The 17473-nt window shown below is 47.0% G+C and overlaps 1 protein-coding gene across 2 annotated transcripts in view; it reads right to left on the minus strand.

Annotated features, from left to right (window-relative positions):
• The window catches only part of coq2 (coenzyme Q2 4-hydroxybenzoate polyprenyltransferase), a 73452-nt gene that overhangs the window by 24042 nt on the left and 31937 nt on the right, over positions 1-17473 (minus strand). The window contains exons 3-4 of one of the 2 annotated variants that reach the window (XM_068014212.1): positions 3048-3169; positions 249-301 (exon numbers count right to left, since the gene is read on the minus strand). In XM_068014212.1, coding sequence (XP_067870313.1) covers positions 249-301; positions 3048-3169 — 175 coding nt within the window. The remainder of the gene's footprint in view (positions 1-248; positions 302-3047; positions 3170-17473) is intronic. The other variant, XM_068014164.1, reaches the window with a different exon arrangement.

Below are 17473 nucleotides of genomic sequence, written 5' to 3' on the forward strand. Positions count from 1 at the left end.
GCACACAGATTTGGTATAACGCATGACTGATCTTAGCTAACTTTAAAAAGAACAAACCAGTACAGTCCAAGCAGAAGGAATATTCAAATCTAAAGACACTTAACAAGTTGATACATGAATATAAAATATTCCCTTTTCACACAAGTCTTATCAAACAGGTCTTATAAAACATTATTTCTCTTTACATCACATAACTTAAAACCATCTGCAATATATCCAGCAAAGAAACTGATCTATTTTCTACTTACATAGTTGCATTGTTCGAGTCAATGATTCACCTAAAGTTGACGGAAAGTGGGTTCTGGAAAACAAAATGACTCCTGACAATGCAGCCCAGCACCGACGTCATCAGAGCGATCTCAGCTTCACACATGTGACCCTTGCTGGCAGTATGGTGCTGTGCATGCGCAGCCTCTGTCAGCACCTGGCTTGCCAGGACTAATTCACGCATGCGCGCGAAAACGTCATCGCGTACTGCAACGTCTGCTCGCCACTCACTCCCCGCCTCGCTACTTCTCCTCCCTCGGCCTCCCATTTCTGGTTCCTGCTCCCTCCCACGATCGCCACCTTTCTTTCCTGCACAGGGGAAGCAGGGGAGAGAGAGAGTGACAAGATAGGCAGGGGAGGGGAGGGAGATTGCAAGCGGGAAGCAAAAACGGGAGGGAGCGGGGAGCAGAGGCAGAGCAGAGGGGATGAAGTGGCGAGGCCTGGAGTAAGTAAGTGGCCCGCAGGTGAGGGGGGTGGGGGGGGGGGGGGGGAGAAGCGGGAATCGAGTGGCCGAGGGGGCTGAAGTGGCGAGGCGGGAAGCAAAGTGGTTGAGGGGGCAGAAGTGGTGAGGCGGGAGCAGGCAATGAGCAGACGGGCATGGAAGGCAGCGGCAAACAGAAGCACAATGGCAGGAGGGAGCAGGGTACTGCTAGGGGTCGGATGGAGGTGGCAATCGCAGCCACTGTGGGCATTTAGGTTTCATTTGTTTTTGTGATAAATTGAGCAGCGCCATCTTCATTACTGGCAGCTGCCATAAACGTCGCAGACAGTGATGTGTCAGTGCATGAGGCTGCATTTGTGCATGTGCAAGTACTGCACCACCTAGTGGTTGCGTTGTCAGCAAACGCAGCCTATAGAAAAAGGTGTTGTCAATTACACTGCTTTATCGGCACTTCATCCATTAGCCTGAATATCCACCCCCTTCAACACTGGCTGCAGTGTGTATTACAGGATGCATTGCAAAAGCTCTCCAAGGCTTCTTCAACAGCACCTCCTAAACCCACAACTTCCACTACCTAGAGGAACAAGGTGCTCAAGAATACCATCACCTCCATGTCACATACCATCTTGACCCGGATATATAATCACTGTTCCTTCATTTTTGCTGGGTCAAGACCCCTCACCTCACAGACTGTGGGAGTACCTTCACTGCACATACTGCAGTGGTTCAAGCAGAAGGATGACAACCATCTTCTCAAGGGCAACTAGTGTTGGGCAATAAATGTCCAAATGCCAGGAATGAATATAAATGCCTGAGAAACACTTGTAACGATATCCTGAGTCTGAGATGATTGCCCCACCCATCAACACAACCACTTTTCTTTGTGCTAGGTATTACTCCAGCCACTGGAGAATTTCCCCTTGATCCCTATTGACTTCAGTTTTGCTAGGGCTCCTTTGGGCTATATTCTGAAATTAAAATTAAATTACAAGTTCCTTGATTGTGTGTTGCTCTAAATATTGTAACATAAAGCTGTCAGTACCAAAATGAGGCATTACTGCTGATTGCCATTAACAGGGAGATACTGCCCACTTCAGGCCTTTTACAAAAGAACAATTTTAGAATTTATGTATTTACAATGTTATGTTACAAAGACAGCTGTTTAACTGCCATTGATAAAAATAGTATATTTTAATTAGAGTATTAACTGAAGAAATTATAAGTCTCAAGGCCCTCCCTGCAGCACGTAAGTCAGACTTCAATATTGTTTGACTCCTATAGGTACGATCTAATTTGCTAATCAATGATGAGCTGGTACATCTGGAATTCTCTTCCAACATTGAGCTTAAAAAAGGTAGAAAAAAATAATAAAAACAGAAAATTCTGGAAATATTCAGCAGGTCTGGCAGCATCTGTGGAGGAAGAAACAGAGTTAACGGGCTGACTTTTATGTAGGCAGCAGGGGTCCCAACGCTGGGCCAGAAAGGCAAGGGGAACCCCACCTCAGCCATTTGGGCGATCGCTGGCTGCATTTTACAACATCAGGCAGTTAACTGCCAGGTCCTGGGGTCCCCTGCCCTTTAAGGATGGGGGGTCCCGCTTCCAAAAGTTGCCAACCAATCTGAGGACTAGCAGTTCAGCAGTCCCACCAGGAGAAGTAGCCACTGTTCGGGACCAGCAGCAGTACTGGAGCCCTGGAGTGCAGGTAAGTGGACCAAGCTCACCGGGGTTGCTGAAGGTGGTGGCGGGCCTTGGTGCAGGGCAGCCTTTGCCACTAGGGGCTTCCATGGGCCTCAGACTGCCCAAGCAGGAGGGCCCCGTAACAACCCCCCCCCCCCCCCCCCACCCCCACCAAGCCCACAGAGAGGCCGCCTGGTTCTACTAGGTGGCTTCTCATATGGCGGGGTTCCCACCAGCTGCTGGTAAAATAATTGGCCACTTAAGGGTCTCAATTGGCCTCTGGGTGGGAAGGCAGTCCTTGGCCTTCCCTGCCCGACAAAATTGAATGGCATCAGGAAGCAGACGAGCACTCCACCACCCCGCCACCCCCACCCCCGGCCTTCCCTTGCTACTTTATGGGCATCCTCGCCACCCTGCCCATTCCTAGCTGAAAGATCTCTGACCTGAAACATTAACTCTATTTTGCCCTCCACATATGCTACCAGACTTGCTGAGTATTTCCAGAAATTTCTGTTATTTCAGATTTCCAGTATCCACAGTATTTTTCTTTTACCGAAAAAGTAGTAAATTTACATCTCTAATTACATTTACACTAATCAAAATATGTGTCAACATTTCACCTATTCCATGCATAGAAACAGATGCTTGCTTCACTTGCCTGTAATAATTTAAGCACAAGAGAACAACAAGTGCCAAACTCAGTTGACCGCCCAAAAACACGAAGGCCTGAAAACGATTGATTTCTCCAGCAGCTATGGGCCGATTTCCAGTTCTAGCAACCTATTCCAGAGCCATCAGAGGAAGACATGACAATTAACAAGAATCCTGGAGAACAGAGATTTTAAAGACAGGACAGGAAATGAAAGCAGGCATCAAGATGACTGTAGTTAGTATTCATTTACCAATAAAAACAGAAAATGCTGGAAATACTCAGCTGGTCAGGTAGCATCTGTGGAACTCAGGAGAGAAAAGAACTCTAACATTGTCTGCCCTACAGTGCCCCCCTCAAATTCTCTATTCCTGATTCTAGGTTTTTGTGCAACCCCCCCCACCCCCACCCCCCACCCTACTGTATTCATCAGTGCCTTCAGTTGTCAGGAAAGTGTTAAGTAACCCACCATGCTCCTGGCTTTTGACTGAGCGATGGTCATTGCCTGGCATCTGTATGGCACAAATGTCACTTGCCATTTATCAGCACAAGTCTGGATGCTGTCCAGGTCTTGCTGCATGCAGAGATAGACTGCTTCAATATCTGAGGAATTGTACATAGAATCATCAGCAAACAGCCCCACTGCTGACCTTATTATGGAAGGTATGTTATTGATGAAGTAGCTGAAGGTGGTTGGGCATAGGATGCTTCCCCGAGAAACTCCTTCAGTGACATCCTGTGGCCACTGTCTGAGGCTGAACCAGGCTTCCGACCCCATATCCTTTCCATCATAAAGACCACTTACTGCCAACTCCATAATATCACCTATCTCTGCACCTACTTCAGCCCATCTGCTGTTGAAATCCTCATTCATGCTTTTGCTACCTCCAGACTCAACTAGTCCAATACTCACCTGCTAGCCTCCCATCTCACACCCTCTGTAAACTTGAAGTCATCCAAAACTCTGCTGCCCCTATCCTAACTTACACCAAATCCCATTCACCCAGCATTCTGACCTACATCGGCTCCCGGTCCAGCAATTCCTTGACTTTAAAATTCTCATTCTTGTTTTCAAATCCTTCCATAGCCTCGCTCCTTCCTATATTTGTAACCTCTACAACCCTCCAAGAACACTGCATTTATCTAATTCTGGCCTTTTCTACATCCCAGATTTGCTTTTCAATTCTACTGGTAGGCGTGCCTTCAGCTATAGAGACTACAAGCTCTAGAACTCCCTCTTTAAATCTCTTCACCTCGCTACCTCTCTCTCCTCCTTTCAGACGTTCCTTAAAACTGACCTCTGACCAAGCCTTTTGTCACCAATCCTATTACTTCTTTATGCGGCTCAGTGTTAAAATTTGTTTGATAACATTCCTGTGAAGCACCTTGGGATGTTTTATCATGTTAAAGGCGCTATTTAAATGCACGTTGTTGAGATGATTGGTTTCCATCAATTACAACCACTTATTTTTGTTCTAGGTACATTTCCAGCCACTGGAATGATTTCTCCTGATCACCAATGACTTCAGTTTTACTAGCCTTTCTTGGTGTCACACTCAGTGGAGTACTGCCTTAATATCAAGCGCAGTCACCACACATTTCGTGATATCGTTGAACAGCATGGGGTCAGCTTCCACATGTATGTCAGCAACACCTAGCTTGACATCACCACCTCTCTTGACCACTCCTCTGCCTCTGTGCATCCCTCATTTAGTCCTGAGTCACAATTTTATCCAACCAAACACTGGGAAGGGTCAAGCAGAAGATCAAAGCCACACCAATAAACTCCATATCCTCACTATGAATTCTATCCACTTTCCAGCCAATGTCTTAGGTTGAACCAGACTATTGCAATCTTGGTATCCTAGTTGATGCTGACCTTAGCTTCCAACCCCCATATACTCTCCAGGCTGGATTTGGTGCTCCTGGCGCCAGGTCAAAAAGGCGGGGGGGGCCCCACCTCTGCCTCTCCCACCGGAGCAATGCTCCGTTTTTTTTGTCAAAGTTTTAGGAGGTGGGATCCCCGTCCCTTTAAAGTCTTTATAAAGGGACAGGATCCCACCTCCAAGAGCTGCTGGCCAATCACAGGGCCGGCAGCTCCACCGGTAGCGGTGGTCACTCGCTGTACTGCAGAGGCCTCGGACCCAGGCCCAGCGCTGGAACCCCGGAGAAGAGGTAGGTGAGGTGGAGTCGCCAGGGCTAATCTGGAAGGCCCCAGCGAGGTGGGTGGGGGTGGGCAGGAAGGCCGTCGTTGGCCTATCCCGCCCTTTGGAAGATCGCTGGGTAACAGGGAGGCGACAGGTCCTCCATCCCACCGCTTCCCCCACCACTTGCCCCGATTCTCCGTGCCGCTGCCTCCGGTCCTGCCTCGGGGAGGCCCGTAAAATCTCGCACTCCATCACCAAAGACTGCCTATATCCATCTATGTAACATTGCCTGTCCCCAAGAGCAGTCTTCAGGCTGTGCAATTGCATGAGGCCCCAAGTGGATCCAGTCCCTATAACTGGCTACCGCAGCAGCACTGGTCAATCCAAGCAGGTTGATCTCTCAGTCTAACATTTCTGTATGACTGGCGTGTACAGATCTTTCCCAGCATTGGCAATTTTAGGAGTGACATTAGGGCCGAGCAACTGCAATTGAGTCCCCGAGTGGATCCAGCCCCCAAACCAAAGCTTTGTATGGGACCTGCAAGACTGCCCCTTTATGTCTCTGCCCATTCCCTGCCTCATCCAAGTCTTTGTCACCTCTAGCCTCAATTATTGGAATGCTCTTCTGGCTGATAATCATCATCAACATCAACAACTTGCATTTATATAGGTATTTCACAGGAGCATTATCAAACAAAATGTGACACATGGGTGTGAGTCATAAGCTTTCTATGTAAGTAGACAGTATTTGCTACTGCACAGAATGGGTAACACAGTGCTTCATAAACAGAGTGCTAAAGTTGGGAATTTGGTGCAAGTGCGAATTCAGTGCAGAGGGTAAGGAGATGCTGCTTTTTACTTTACATTCACTAGCTGGTGAGTGCTTCTCTTTTGTCTCTAAGCTAGTAAACTGTAATTTATTACTTTACTTCACTAAATTAGTAACTAATAAAATAAATAAAGTTAGACGGACATGGCAGGGCAGGTGGTGTGCCGTATCTGCAACATGTGGGAGTTTGTGAAGAGCATTGCAATCCAGGACAGCCATTAAGTGTCTGCAGCTCGAGCCAATGTCGGCTCAGAGTTGTTGAGCTGGAGTCTGCGCTGCAGACATTGAGGGACATCAGGGAGGGGGAAAGTTACTTGGACACTTTATTCCAGGAGGCAGTCACACCCCTTAGGTTAAGCAGAACTTTAGAGTTAGCCAATGGTCAGGGACATGCGGGTGTCACTGTGAGCCAGGCAAGTATGGGATGACCCCTGACTTTGACCAACAGGTATGAGGTACTTGCTATCTCTGTGGATGAGAATAAGGATGAGGCTGGATGGGCAAACTGACACCATGACACCATGAAGCAGGACCTCATTCAAGTGGGGGGAGTGAAAACGAATGTGGTAGTGATAGGGGACGGTATAGTCAAGGGGATAGATACTGTTCTCCAGAGCCGCGGCCGTGAGTTCTAAAGGCTGTGTTGCCTGCCCAATGCCAGGGTTAAAGACATCCCCTTGCGGCTGGTGACAAACTTGGAGTGGGGGGGGTAGAACATAAGAAGAACATAAGAAATAGGAGCAGGAATAGGCCATTCAGCCCCTCATGCTTGCCCCACCATTCAATAAGATCATGGCTCATCTGTCCCAGGCCTCAACTCCTCTTTCATGCCTGCTCCCCATAACCCATGATTCCCCAAGATTTCAAAATCTATCTACCTCCTCCTTAAATACATTTAGTGACCTAGCCTCCACAACTCTCTGGTACAGAATTCCAGAGATTCACCACCCTCAGAGAAGAAATTCCTTCACATCTCAGTTTTAAATGTGTGACCCCTTATTCTGTAACTATGTCCCCTAGTTCGAGATTCCCCCACCAGTGGAAACATATTCTCAACATCTACCCTGTCAAGCCCCCTTAGAACCTTACATGTTTCAATAAGATCACCTCTCATTCTTCTAAATTCCAACGAATAAAGACCTAACCTGTTCAGCCGTTCTTGAAAAGACAACCCCTTTAACCCAGGAATCAGCCTAGTAAACCATTTCTGAACTGCTTCCAATGCTAGTATATCCTTCCTTAAATACAGGGACCAAAACTGTACACAGTACTCCAAGTGTGGCCTCACCAACACCCTGTACAGTTGTAACAAGACTTTCCTATTTTTAAACTCTAACCCTCTAGCAATAAAGGCCAAAATTCCATTGCCTTCCTAATAACTTGCTGCACCTGCATGCTAATTTTTTGTGTTTCATGTACTAGAACACCCAGATCCCTATGTACTGCAGTATTTTGTAGTCTTTCTCCATCTAAATAATAATCTGCCTTTTTATTCTTCCTACCAAAGTGGATGACCTCAAACTTTTCCACATTGAACTCCATCTGCCAAGTTTTTGCCCACTCACTTAACCTATCTATATCCCTTTGCAGACTATTTGTGTCCTCATCACAACATGCCTTCCCACCTATTTTTGTATCGTCAGCAAATCTGGATACACTACACTCTGTCCCCTCCTCCAAGTCATTAATATAGATAGTAAATAGTTGAGGCCCTAGGACCGATCCTTGTGGTACCCGACTAGTTACGGCTTTCCAACCTAAAAAAGACCCATTAATCCTGACTCTCTGCCTCTGTGTGTTAGCCAGTCCTCAATCCATGCCAACACATTATCCCCAATACCTTGAGCACTTATTTTGTGTAATAACCTTTGATGTGGCGCCTTATCGAAAGCCTTCTGAAAATCCAAATACACAACATCTACCGGTTCCTCTTCATCCACTCTGCTTGTTATATCCTCAAAGAATTCTTAACAAATTTCACAGAGAGGTCACTCTCTGAGAGAGAGAGAGAGGAGCCAGAATAGCCCGAGGAGCAGCAGGACCGGAGGTTTAAAGAAAACGAGCCAAAACCCGTGTGAGAGAGAGAGAGAGAGGAGGAGCCAGAACAGCCCGAGGAGAAGCAGGACCGGAGGTTTCAAAAAAACGCGCCAAAACCCGTGAGAGAGAGAGAGAGAGAGGAGCCTCTTGTGTGGAGGGTTTGGTAAGGTAAGGTTATCCTTTATTTTTTTTTAAATCTCTTTTGTCAATTTAGAGCAGAGGGGATGGAAGCTAGGGCAGTTGCATGCTCCTCTTGCAGGATGTGGGAGGTAAGGGTCACCACTTGTGTCCCTGCTGACTTCACCTGCGAGAAGTGCACCCAACTCCAGCTCCTCACAGACCGCGTTAGGGAACTGGAGCTGGATGAATTTCGGATCATTCAGGAAGCTGAGAGGGTGATAGAGAGCAGTTATAGGGAAGTAGTGACACCTAAGTTACAGGATAAAGGTAGCTGGGTGACCGTTGGGGGAGGGAAAGGGAATAGGCGCACAGTGCAGGGATCCCCTATGGCCGTTCCCCTCAATAATAAGTATACCATTTTGGATACGGTTGGGGGGTGGGGACCTACCAAGGGAAAGCCACAGCGGCCAGGTCTCTGGCACTGAGCCAGGCTCTATGGCTCAGAAGGGAAGGCGGGAGAATAGGAGAGCGATAGTGATAGGAGATTCAATGGTTAGAGGAACAGGCAGGAGAATCTGTGGTCACGAACGAGACTCCCGGATGGCATGTTGCCTCCCGGGTGCCAGGGTCAGGGATGTCTCGGATTGAGTCTACAGGATTCTTAAGGGGGAGGGGGAGCAGCCAGAAGTCGTGGTACACATCGATACCAATGATATAGCTAGGAAAAGGGATGAGGACCTGAAAAGTGAATATAGGGAGTTATGTTGGAAGTTAAGAGGCAGGACGAGCAGAGAAGTAATCTCAGGATTGATACCGGTGCCAAGTGCTAGTGAGGCTAGAAACAGAGAGCGAGTGCAGCTGAACACGTGGCTACAGAGCTGGTGTAGGAGGGAGGGCTTCAGATATGTGGATCATTGGGATACCTTCTGGGGAAGGTGGGACCTGTACAAGAAAGACGGGTTGCATCTGAACTGGAGGGGCACCAATATCCTGGGCGGGAGGTTTGCTAGAGCTCTTCGGGAGGGTTTAAACTAGTTTGGCAGGGGGATGGGAACCGGAGCTACGGATCAGTGGATGGGGTAGCTGTTGAACAGGCAGATACAGAGTGCAGAGAGTCTGTGAGGAAGGTTAGACAGTTGACAGGGCAAAGTTGCAGCCAGTATGATGGGTTGAAGAGTGTCTATTTTAACACAAGAAGTGTCAGGAATAAGGGTGATGAACTTAGAGCATGGATCAGTACTTGGAGCTACGATGTTGTGGCCATTACGGAGACTTGGATATCACAGGGGCAGGAATGGATGTTGGATGTTCCAGGGTTTAGATGTTTCAAAAGGAATAGGGAGGGAGGTAAAAGAGGTGGGGGAGTGGCATTGCTAATCAGGGATAGTATCACAGCTACAGAAAGGGAGGTCATCGAGGAGGGTTTGTCTACTCAGTCATTATGGGTGAAAGTCAGAAACAGGAAAGGAGCAGTCACTTTATTGGAAGTTTTCTATAGACCACCCAATAGCAACAGAGACACGGAGGAACAGATTGGGAGGCAGATTTTGGAAAGGTGCAGAAGTAACAAGGTTGTTGTCATGGGTGACTTCAACTTCCCCAATATTGATTGGAACCTCCTTAGTGCAAATAGTTTGGACGGAGCAGATTTTGTCAGGTGTGTCCAGGAAGGTTTCCTGACTCAATATGTAGATAGGCCAACTAGAGAGGAGGCTATGTTGGATTTGGTGCTTGGCAACGAACAAGGCCAGGTGGCAGATCTCTCGGTGGGAGAGCATTTCGGTGATAGTGATCACAACTCCCTGACCTTTACTATAATCATGGAGAAGGATAGGAGCAGACGGGATGGGAAAATATTTAATTGGGGGAGGGGGAATTACAATGCTATTAGGCAGGAACTGGGGAGCTTAAATTGGGAACAGATGTTCTCAGGGAAATGCACGACAGAAATGTGGAAGTTGTTTAGGGAGCACTTGCTGCAACTGCTGGATAGGTTTGTCCCGATGAGGCAAGGAAGGGATGGTAGGATGAAGGAACCTTGGATGACAAGAGATGTGGAACAGCTAGTCAAGAGGAAGAAGGAAGCTTACTTAAGGTTGAGGAAGCAAGGATCAGACAGGGCTCTAGAGGGTTACAAGGTAGCCAGGAAGGAACTGAAGAATGGACTTAGGAGAGCTGGAAGGGGACATGAAAAAGTCTTGGCAAGTAGGATTAAGGAAAATCCCAAGGCATTCTACACTTATGTGAGGAACAAGAGGATGGCCAGAGTGAGGGTAGGGCCAATCAGGGATAGTGGAGGGAACTTGTGCCTGGAGTCGGAGGAGGTAGGGGAGGTCCTAAATGAATACTTTGCTTCAGTATTCACTAGTGAGAGGGACCTTGTCGTTTGTGAGGACAGTGTGAAACAGGCTGATATGCCCGAACAGGTTGATGTTAAGAAGGAGGATGTGCTGGAAATTTTGAAAGACATGAGGATAGATAAGTCCCCAGGGCCAGACGGGATATACCCAAGGATATTACGGGAAGCGAGGGAAGAGATTGCCGCGCCTTTGGTGATGATCTTTGCGTCCTCACTGTCTACTGGAGTAGTACCAGATGATTGGAGGGTGGCAAATGTTGTTCCCTTGTTCAAGAAAGGGAATAGGGATAACCCTGGGAATTATAGACCAGTCAGTCTTACGTCGGTGGTGGGCAAATTATTGGAGAGGATTCTGAGAGACAGGATTTATGATTATTTGGAAAAGCATAGTTTGATTAGAGATAGTCAGCATGGCTTTGTGAGGGGCAGGTCATGCCTCACAAGCCTTATTGAATTCTTTGAGGATGTGTTAAAACACATTGAAGAAGGAAGAGCAGTGGATGTGGTGTATATGGATTTTAGCAAGGCGTTTGATAAGGGTCCCCAGGGTAGGCTCATTCAGAAAGTAAGGAGGCATGGGATACAGGGAAATTTGGCTGTCTGGATATAGAATTGGCTGGCCCATAGAAGACAGAGGGTGGTAGTAGATGAAAAGTATTCAGCCTGGAGCTCGGTGACCAGTGGTGTTCCGCAGGGATCTGTTCTGGGACCTCTGCTCTTTGTGATTTTTATAAATGACTTGGATGAGGAAGTGGAAGGCTGGGTTAGTAAGTTTGCCGATAACACAAAGGTAGCTGGAGTTGTGGATAGTGTTGCAGGTTGCAACAGGACATTGACAGGATGCAGAGCTGGGCTGAGAAGTGCCAGATGGAGTTCAACCTGGAAAAGTGTGAAGTGATTCATTTTGGAAGGTCGAATTTGAATGCAGAATACAGGCTTAAAGACAGGATTCTTGGCAGTGTGGAGGAACAGAGGGATCTTGGAGTCCATGGCCATAGATCCCTCAAAGTTGCCACCCAAGTTGATAGGGTTGTTAAGAAGGCGTATGGGGTGTTGGCTTTCATTAACAGGGGGATTGAGTTTAAGAGCCGCGAGGTTATGCTGCAGCTCTATAAAGCCCTGGTTAGACCACACTTGGAATATTGTGTTCAGTTCTGGTCGCCTCATTATAGGAAGGATGTGGAAGCGTTAGAGAGGGTGCAGAGGAGATTTACCAGGATGCTGCCTGGACTGGAGGGCATGTCTTATGAAGAAAGGTTGAGGGAGCTAGGGCTTTTCTCATTGGAGCGAAGAAGGATGAGAGGTGACTTGATAGAGGTGTACAAGATGATGAGAGGCATAGATAGAGTGGATAGCCAGAGACTTTTTCCCAGGGCGGAAAGGGCTATCACCAGGGGGCATAATTTTAAGGTGATTGGAGGAAGGTTTAGGGGAGATGTCAGAGGTAGGTTCTTTACACAGAGAGTGGTGGGTGCGTGGAATGCACTGCCAGTGGTGGTAGTAGAAGCAGATACATTAGGGACATTTAAGCGACTCTTGGATAGGTACATGGATGATAGTAGAATGAAGGGTATGTAGGTAGTTTGATCTTAGAGTAGGTTAAAGGGTCGGCACAACATCGTGGGCCGAAGGGCCTGTACTGTGCTGTACTGTTCCTATGTTCTATGTTCTATAAATTTGTCAAACATGATTTCCCTTTCATAAAACCATGTTTACTCTGTTGGATTGCATTATGTTTTTCTAAATGTCCTGCTATTTCTTCCTTAATAATGGACTCTAGCATTTTCCCAATGACAGACGTTAAGCTAACTGGTCTATAGTTTCATGCTTTCTGTCTCCCTCCTTTCTTGGATAGGGGTGCCACATTAGCGGTTTTCCAATCTGCTGGTACCCTACCGGAATCCAGTGAGATTTGGTATATTACGACCAATGCCTCCACTATCTCTGCAGCCACTTCGTCATATAGCCATACAGCACAGAATCAGGCCATTCGGCCCATCGTATCTGTGCCAGCCATCAAGCACCTACGTATTCTAATCCCATTTTCCAGCACCTGGCCCGTAGCCTTGTATGCTATGGTGTTTCAAGTGCTCATCTAAATACTTCTTAAATGTTGTGATGGTTCCTGCCTCTACCACCCCTTCAGGCATTGCGTTCCAGATTCCAACCACCCACTGGGTGAAAAAGCTTTTCCTCAAATCCCCTCTAACCCTCCTGCCCCTTACCTTAAATCCTGGTTATTGACCCCTCCGCTAAAGGAAAAATTTTCTTCCTATCTAATCTATCAATGCCCCTCATAATTTTGTATATCTCAATCATGTCCCCCCTCAGCCTTCTCTGCTCCAAGGAAAACAACCCAGCCTTTTCAGTCTCTCTTCATAGCTGAAACGCTCCAGCCCAGGTAACATTCTGGTGAATCTCCTCTGCACCCTCTCCAGTGCAATCACATCCCTCCTATAGTGTGGTGCCCAGAACGGTACACAGTACTCCAGCTGTGTCCTAACTAGCGTTTTATGCAGCTCCATCATAACCTCCCTGCTCTCATATTCTATGCCTCGGCTAATAAAGGCAAGTATCCCATATGCCTTCCTAACCACCTTATCTACCTGTGCTGCTGCCTTCAGTGATCACTTCTTTTAAAATCCTTGGATGCAGGCCATCAAGTCCTGGCGATTTGTCTGCCTTTAGTCCCATCAGTTCGTCAAGCAGCTTTTCCCTCATGATAGAGATTGTTACAAGTTCCTCCCTCCCATTTACACCTTGCTCATCTATTACTGTTGGGATGTTTATAGTGTCCTCCACTGTGAAGACCGATACAAAATGTTGGTTTAAATTATCTGCCATTTCCCTGTTCCCTGTTACTAATTCCCCACACTTACTTCAGCCACTCTCTTCCTTTTTATATACCTGTAGAGGCTCTTACTGTTTGGTTTTATATTTCTTGCCAATTAACTCTCATAATCAATTTTCTCCCTCTTTATTAGTTTTTTAGTCATCTACTGCCGGTTCCTAAGAAATTCCCAATCCTCTGGCCTACCTCTGGCTTTCGCCACTTTGTACGCCTTTGTTTTTGATTTGATACTCTTCTTAACTTCCAATATTATCCACGAGTGGTTCATTGTTCTGATCGAGTCCTTTCTTCTGATCGGAATAAATGTTTGCTGAGTGTTATGAAATATCTGCTTAAAAGTCTGCCACTGCTCATCTACTGACTTTCCCTTTCGTCTATTTTCCCAGCCCGCTGTTGACAACTCTTTCTTCATACCTCTGTAATTGCCCTTGTTTAAGTTGAAGACACTGGTTTGAGATCCAAGTTGCTCACCGTCAAACTGAATTTGAAATTCTACCATGTATGATCGCTTCCCCCTAGAGGATCCTTAACTACGAGATCTCTTATTAATCCTACCTCATTACACATTACTAGATCTAAAATAGCCTGTTCCCGGGTAGGTTCTGCAACGTATTGTTCTAAGAAACAATCCCTGATGCACTCTACAAATTCGTCTTCCATTTTACCCTTGCCAATTTGATTTGTCCAGTCTACATGCAGATTAAAATCACACATGATAATTGTAGTATCCTTCTTACACGCCTCCATTATTTCCCGATTAATATATTGTGCTACAGAGAGGCAACTACTCGGGGGCCTACAGATCACTCCCACCCGTGATTTCTTTCCCTTGCTATTCCTTATTTCCACCCAAACTGATTCTCCTTCACGATCTATTACACCTATATCATTACTCACAACTCCTTTAATAACAAAGCTACCCCACCTCCTTTTCCTTTCTGCCTATTCTTCTAGAACATCGAATATCCTTGAACATTGAATTTCCAGTCCTGGTCACCCTGCAACCATGTCTCTGTGAAAGCTATCAAATCATATTCATTTATTTCTATTTGTGCCGTCAACTCATCTATCTTGTTACAAATAAAACGTGCATTCAGATAAAGAGCCTTAAGCTTTGACTTTTTACCATTTTTACCTACTCTGGTTCAAATTTCTGCTGTACTCCTATGCTTGTATTCTCTGTCCCTTACTGTCACACTCTGATTAATGTATCCCCCTTCATTACCCTGCACCTCTGCCCTTTCGTTACTTTTCGACTTTTTAAACATCCCTTTAATTGAACCCTCCCCCCTACTATTTAGTTAAAAGCCTTATCCACAACCCTAGTTATACGATTCGCCAGGACACTGTTCCCAGCATGGTTCAAGTGAAGTCCAACCCAACGGAACAGCTCTCTCTTTCCCCAGTACTAGTGCCAGTGCCCCATGAATCGGAACCCATTTCTCCCACACCAATCTCTGAGTCACGCATTTACCTCTCTAATCTTATTTACCCTACGCCAATTTGCATGTGGCTCAGGTAGTAATCCGGAGATTATTACTTTGTGGTTCTGCTTTTTAATTTAGCCCCGAGCTGCTCATAGTCCCTCAGCAGAACCTCTTTCCTAGTCCTACCTATGTCGTTGGTACCTACGTGGACCACGACAACTGAAGAACAAAGAACAGTACAGCACAGGAACAGGCCATTCGGCCCTCCAAGCCTGCACCGATCTTGATGCCTGCCTAAACTAAAACCTTCCGCACTTCCGGGGACCGTATCCCTCTATTCCCATCCTATTCATGTATTTGTCAAGATGCCTCTTAAACGTCGCTATCGTACCTGCTTCCACCACCTCCCCCAGCAGCAAGTTCCAGGAACTCACCACCCTCTGTGTAAAGAACTTGCCTCGCACATCCCCTCTAAACTTTGCCCCTCGCACCTTAAACCTATGTCCCCTAGTAACAGACTCTTCCACCCTGGGAAAAAGCTTCTGACTATCCACTCTGTCCATGCCGCTCATAACTTTGTAAACCTCTATCATGTCACCCCTCCACCTCCGTCGTTCCAGTGAAAACAATCCGAGTTTATCCAACCTCTCCTCATAGCTAATGCCCTCCAGACCAGGCAACATCCTGGTAAACCTCTTCTGTACCCTCTCCAAAGCCTCCACGTCCACTGGATCCTTCCCCTCCCACTCCAAGCTCCTCTCCAGCCCAGAAGAGATATCCTTAATCTTGGCACCAGGTAGGCAACACAGCCTTTGGAACTCCCAGTCTTTGCTGCAGAGAACAATATCTATTCCCCTAACTACGGTATCCCCTATTACTACTACATTTCTCTTTTCTCCCTCCCCCAATTGAATGGTGCTCTGAACCACAGTGCTGTGGTCAGTTCGCTCATCCTCCCTGCAGCTTGTGTCCTTGTCCACACCGGGAGCAAGAACCTCATACCTATTGGATAAGGTCACTGGCTGAGGCTCCCCCAAAGGAAAATTCTGGATTCCCATACCTGCCTCATTCGCAGTCACACCATCCTGTCCCTGACCACGGTCCAAATTTGATGCAATTAATCTAAGGGGTGTGACTGTCTGCTGAAACACAGTGTCCAGATAACTCTCCCCTCCCTGATGTGTTGCAGTGTCCGCAGTTCGGACTTCAGCTCATCAACTCTGAGCCAAAGGTCCTCAAGCAGCTAACACGAGGGGTCAATAATCGGGGGGCACAGATTTAAGCTAAGAGGTGGGAGGTTTAGGGGGGATTTGAGGAAAAAAGTTTTCACTCAGAGGGTGGTTGGAATCTGGAACGCACTGCCTGAAGAGGTGGTAGAGGCAGGAACCCTCACAACATTTAAGAAGTATTTAGATGAACATTTGAAGTGTGTAACAAAGGCAATGTATTAATCATGGGGGACTTTAATCTTCATATAGGCTGGACAAATCAAAAAGACAAAAGGTAGTCAGGAAGATGAGTTTGTAAAATGCTTTCACAACAGCTTCCCAGAACAATACATTGTAGAAACAACAAAGGACAAAGCTAATTTAAATCTAGTATTGTGCAACAAGGCAGGGTGAATTAGTAATCTCAGTAAACGATCCTTTGCGAAAAAGTGATCATAATACAATTGAATACAAAAAAAGGAATGAAACTGGACGGACCACCCAGCATTGCCCTTGGCACCGGAAACGACAATGGCAAACTCAGCTCTGTCGACCCTGCAATGTGCTCCTTACTAACGTCTAGGGTCTTGTGCCAAAGTTGGGAGAGCTGTCCCACAGACTAGTCAAGCAACAGCCTGACACAGTCATACTCACGGAATCATACCTTACAGACAATGTCCCAGACACTGCAATCACTATCCCTGGGTATGTCCTGTCCCACCGGCAGGACAGACCCAGCAGAGGTGGTGGCACAGTGATATACAGTAGGGAGGGAGTTGCCCTGGGAGTCCTCAACGTCGACTCCGGACCCCATGAAGTCTCATGGCATCAGGTCAAACATGGGCAAGGTAACCTCCCACTGATTACCACCTACCGCCCTCCCTCAGCTGATGACTCAGTACTCCACCATGTTGAACACCACTTGGAGGAAGCACTGAGGGTGGCAAGGGCACAAAATGTACTCTGGGTGGGGGACTTCAATGTCCATCACCAAGAGTGGCTCGGTGGCACCACTACTGACCGAGCTGGCCGAGTCCTAAAGGACATAGTTGCTTGACTGGGTCTGCAGCAGGTGGTGGGGGAACCAACACGAGGGAAAAACATACTTGACCTTGTCCTCACCAATCTGCCTGCTGCAGAAGCTTCTGTCCATGACTGTATTGGTAGGAGTGACCACCGCACAGTCCTTGTGGAGACGTAGTCCCGCCTTCACATTGAGAATACTGTCCATCGTGTTGTGTGGCACTATCACTGTGCTAAATGGGATAGATTTTGAACAGATCTAGCAATGCAAAACTGGGCATCCGTGAGGCGCTGTGGGCCATCAGCAGCAGCAGAATTGTACGCAACCACAATCTGTAACCTCATGGCCCAGCATATCCCCCACTCTACCATTACCATCAAGCCAGGAGACCAACCCTGGTTCAATGAAGAGTGCAGGAGGGCATGCCAGGAGC

This window comes from Heterodontus francisci, chromosome 1 (assembly GCF_036365525.1).
Source record: "Heterodontus francisci isolate sHetFra1 chromosome 1, sHetFra1.hap1, whole genome shotgun sequence".
NCBI classification, from domain to species: Eukaryota; Metazoa; Chordata; class Chondrichthyes; order Heterodontiformes; family Heterodontidae; genus Heterodontus; species Heterodontus francisci.